The sequence below is a fragment of the Otolemur garnettii genome, unplaced genomic scaffold, assembly GCF_000181295.1.
Source record: "Otolemur garnettii isolate 467f Iridium unplaced genomic scaffold, OtoGar3 scaffold00194, whole genome shotgun sequence".
NCBI lineage: Eukaryota > Metazoa > Chordata > Mammalia > Primates > Galagidae > Otolemur > Otolemur garnettii.
The window spans coordinates 1,919,331-1,923,543 of record NW_003852589.1 but is presented as its reverse complement, the minus strand read 5'-3'; the positions used below and the strand labels follow the sequence as shown (position 1 = coordinate 1,923,543).

Sequence of the window (4,213 nt, the reverse complement as noted above, 5' to 3'; positions counted from 1 at the left end):
AAATCCTTTATGTATTTTTTAAAATATCTATATATATACACATGTATGTGTATGCGCAAATCCATTTAAGGTCTGGAAGGAGACACACCAACACAGGGTAATGGTGGTTAGCTGGGGCAGGGGAAAGCTTGCATATTCTGAGCACGTACTTCTGCATTGTTTGAAGTTTCACAACTAGGGCCAGTGGTAACCTGTGTGTGGTGGGTGACCCTTGGCCTGGGCATGTCCCTAAAAAGTGCTGGCCATCATGACTATCCAGGAACCTAGCTTTGCACTGGGTAAAGGAACTCCCACCCAGGCACATGCCATTAGGACAGGCTGCCTTCCCAGGCAGCTGTATCTCAGAGCACCTGCACGGAATCTGGCCAAGCAGTGTCCTTGAAAACTAGGCCCTAAAGCCAGACTGTGTGTTATAGGTAGCAACCTAAATATCTTGTCCCCCAAATCTCAAATCACCATGGAACTGCTTCAGCAGGTAAAGATAAATTTCAGGACAATCCCACCCAAATTATCACAGGAAATGGCTAAGAGAATGTGATCCTATTCTACTCACCCCTACCCCAAACAGGGCCAGGTGACCATGAATGTCTGCTGGGCTCTGTAAGAGAGAGGGCCATGCACAGCACTGTGCCACCTTTCCTGGGCCCAAGAGCTTCTGATGGCCCCAAACACAAGGAGATGTTTTGGCTCCAGTGCTAAAGGGAAAACAGGCTCAGAGCAGTTTTGAAAACAATTCTTTGTGGAAACAAATAGTAGGAGTATATTCAGGGTTTCTCTGCCAAAAAAGACCAAGTAGCCATTCCACTGGGGACCTGGCAAACCCCAGGACTCCAGACAACAAGCAGGAATCTCTACATGTGGGACCTGGCAGAGTCAGGAGATCGGTGTGCCCTCATGAGGACCGCAGCCCAGCCTTTCCTTCTTTAAGCTCTCATATTTCCACACCAAAGCCCCCGGCCCCCAAGAAAATCTGCTGCTGATCTTGCTGCTCCCTAAAGTTAGTCTTAGGAAACTTCTCAGATCTGGGATGGGTAGTTCTGATCAGCCAAACAACAAGTGGCTTGAACTGTAAAGACGTGTACCTTTGTTTTGTTTTATTGCGCATTTGGCATGACATCAACAATTACCTAACTATGACCTGGCCACAGGATGACTACTGGGAGAGAGGGAGACCACACTGCCACACAGCTAACCAGGATGGGAAGGTCTCTAAAAATAGCTGTTAAGGGTGTTAGGGTAGGAGATCAGAGCGGAGTTGTGGCCAAGGGATGCCAGGTACCCCCAGAGTCAAAGATGACCACTGCAGCTTCAAAAGGGTCTTCACATACACATACACAAACTCATTTCCCTGGAGACTTCCCAGGTGGTCGGGGCAGACAGCACATGCTGCAAGAAGGTCTGGGAATCTCTCTCTGGTCACAGAGGTAAACAGCATAGAGCAGCTGGATATCTTCTTGGCTAAATCGGTTTTACTAGTCGCCCTCTACCATGAAATCACTATTAGTCCTGGGAAGGGGTGGAGGGCATCCTAGTGAAGTAGAGGGCCTCGCAAGACTTCTGCTTCTGCATGAAGAGACTCCCAGAACATTTCCAGAGCCCACAAGCCAAACCACAGCCACTTCCAAACCATGGTCAGCAATGAAGCCATTCTAGCATGGCCAGGCCTCTAAATCACTCTGTCCAGCTTCTCCCTTCTCCCTCCACCAGCAAGCTCCTCTTCCCCTATGAACACCATCAGTGACTTATGCTCTGCATGCTGGCAGGGTGGCTGAGAGGCTGGGCTCTGCAGAGGGCCCCTCCACCAGATGCTGAACCAGAATCCCTCCACAAGCAGGTTTCTCAGATGTGCAGTTCTTACAGTCAGATTCACCTGGAGCAGTTCCCAGTGACCAGCTGGACCTGGATGTGGCAGGTTAGTAGCCAGGACCTGGAAATCTGCATTCTTTCCCACCCTGCCCGTGCTCCTCCACCTCCACAGGGAGTGCTATATATGCCTGACTTGGAGGCCTGAAGCCACCAGGGAGGTCATGACTCTGACCTCTGCTCACCTGCTACCAGGTTCCCTGCTCTAAGAATAGAGGTTGTAACAACACTTGGCAGAGAGGGTTGGTTCCCTTCTCTTTTGCCTGCCTAGAATTTCCATGCACTCCAGAGACTGGATCCAACCGCACGGTGGGAGGCCAGGGTTTTCAGCGCCCTGGTTCCAAGTCTCCAGCCAAGGGGCGGGCTGGGGGGCCAGCACAGACTGAACGCAGGGCTGAGGCCCCCGAGAGCTGACACTGCCCATGCCGATGAGCCCCTCCGCAATTTTCCAAGCAGGCTATCAGGTGCTGTTGGGAGGGCAGCCGCCCTGCGACTGGCTGTAGGATTTCCCAATCATGAAATTCCCCGCCAGCCAAGAGCCCTGCCCTCCAAAAAAATCGCAACCCTGTAGCCACGCCCCCAGCGCTGCCCCCCAGGTTCCGAACAGTTTGCTAACCCAGGGCCACACCCACCCATGCAGCTGCGTTCCCAAGCAGAACTTTGAGCCCCAAGCTAACCTCACCACCCTCCCAGCCCACATACCCTTAATTGACCTGGATTGCCTGTAAATGGCCCTGCTTTCACCCTCTACCCCATCATCTGGCACGTGATTGGAGGCGGCCACTGTAAGAGACCAGGGACCCGGAGGCAGCGTGAGAGGAGAAAGTTGGTCAGAAGATCCACCTGCCTCACCTGCAACCTCAGGCCCGCTCACATCTAATTATACCAGGAGAAAAGGACCTTTGGCTCTAAGGTCTCAAAGGCTGTAGTTTCATTTTATGCCTTTTAAACAGCATGAGTTACCTTAAAAATAAGAAAAAACCACCCTTGGTATCATGGTAGCAGTATTAAGTCAGGTTTCCAACCTGCCCCAAGAGTGAATTATTAAAGTTAACGCAAACCAAACTGCGAAACAGAGATTACCATCCATTGCAGTGAAATGTTTTCATCTTTGTGTTAAAATATTAAAAAAGAATACAAAAACTGCCACAAATGAATCAACTACAAAGAACCCGGAGCGCGCCATGGGAACCCTGGAGTTGGCGGGGGCGGGCGGCGGTCAGCAGCCCACAGGCTGGGGGCTCAGGCGGCTCTCCTCAGTGCAGGGGCGTCCTGTCAGTATCCAGCCTCAGGACAGGTGAGAGCGGACCTGGAAGAGGACCGCGCAGACCACCCAACTGCTGGCAGGGCGCTCATTTGAGGACACAGAGCTGGCAGGCCGAGGAGCCTCTCTGGCAGGGCGCGCCCCCGCCGGCCGGATGGGCGGGGGCTCCCACAAAGAGCCGAAGGCAGGGAACCGGGACCCGGGACTGCCCCTCGCATGGGTCAGCGCGGCCGCTGGCGCTGGTTACGACAAATTAAACCTTACAGCGCTGGAAAAATTACAGGAAGAGGAGAGAGAACAATGTGCCGAGTGGCTAGAGAGAGCCGTGTCCCCGCGTGAACTTCGCCCGCCGCGCGCCCGGGCCGGCCCCTCCCCTCCCGAGCGCGCGGCCAGTCGGCTAAAAAAGGGAGGAGGAGGGACTCGGGAGAAAACACCCACCCCACCCCCGGGCACCCGGGGGCCCCGCTGCCACTAGCTCCTCCTGCGGTCCCCACCCACACTGCCCGCACCTGCCCGCGCCGCCCGCTGCCAGGGCTGGGTCCCCGCCCAGGGCCTGGATGACGACATCCGCCCCCGCGGCCCCGCCCTATCCCGCCCGGGGAGGGGGCGTGCCCGGCGGGGGCGCGGTCGCCGAGCGGGCGCCGGTTCTCGCCGGGACCCGCCTCACGCCGCGCGCCGGCTGGCCGTAGACAGAGCGGCGGGGGAAGGGGCGAGGCTGCGACCGTCCCCAGTCAGCCCAAGCTCCGCGCCCGGTCCTCCCGCCCGGCGCCCCCGGGGGCGTGTCCCGGCGTGAGGCCCCGTCCGCGCGCTCCGGGCACCCGCGCCGCCCCACTGACCTGTGTGAGTTCTCAGGTGCGCCTTGAGGTGCGAGGATTTCCCGTAAACTTTCTCACAGCCCGCGTAGTGGCACTTGTGCTTTCTCTGCGGGGATTCGAGGTCGGCGCGACTTCGGCTCCGCCGACCCCTTTGTCTGAGGCCGGGCTCGCCGCTCCCCGCGGGCCCCGGCTCCCGCTCGGGTTCCAACCCAGGCTCCGGCTCCGGCTCGCTCCACGCGGGGCTTGGGGGCGCGGCCGCCGCGCCTTCGCC

General features: G+C 57.0%; 1 protein-coding gene across 1 annotated transcript in view; it reads right to left on the bottom strand.

Moving 5' to 3' along the window:
• KLF13 (Kruppel like factor 13) overlaps window positions 1-4,213 on the bottom strand; it is a 48,081-nt gene that overhangs the window by 43,161 nt on the left and 707 nt on the right. Inside the window, 1 exon segment of the mRNA XM_023507620.1 lies at window positions 3,964-4,213. This exon segment is cut by the window's right edge and continues 168 nt beyond it. Coding sequence (XP_023363388.1) covers window positions 3,964-4,213 — 250 coding nt within the window.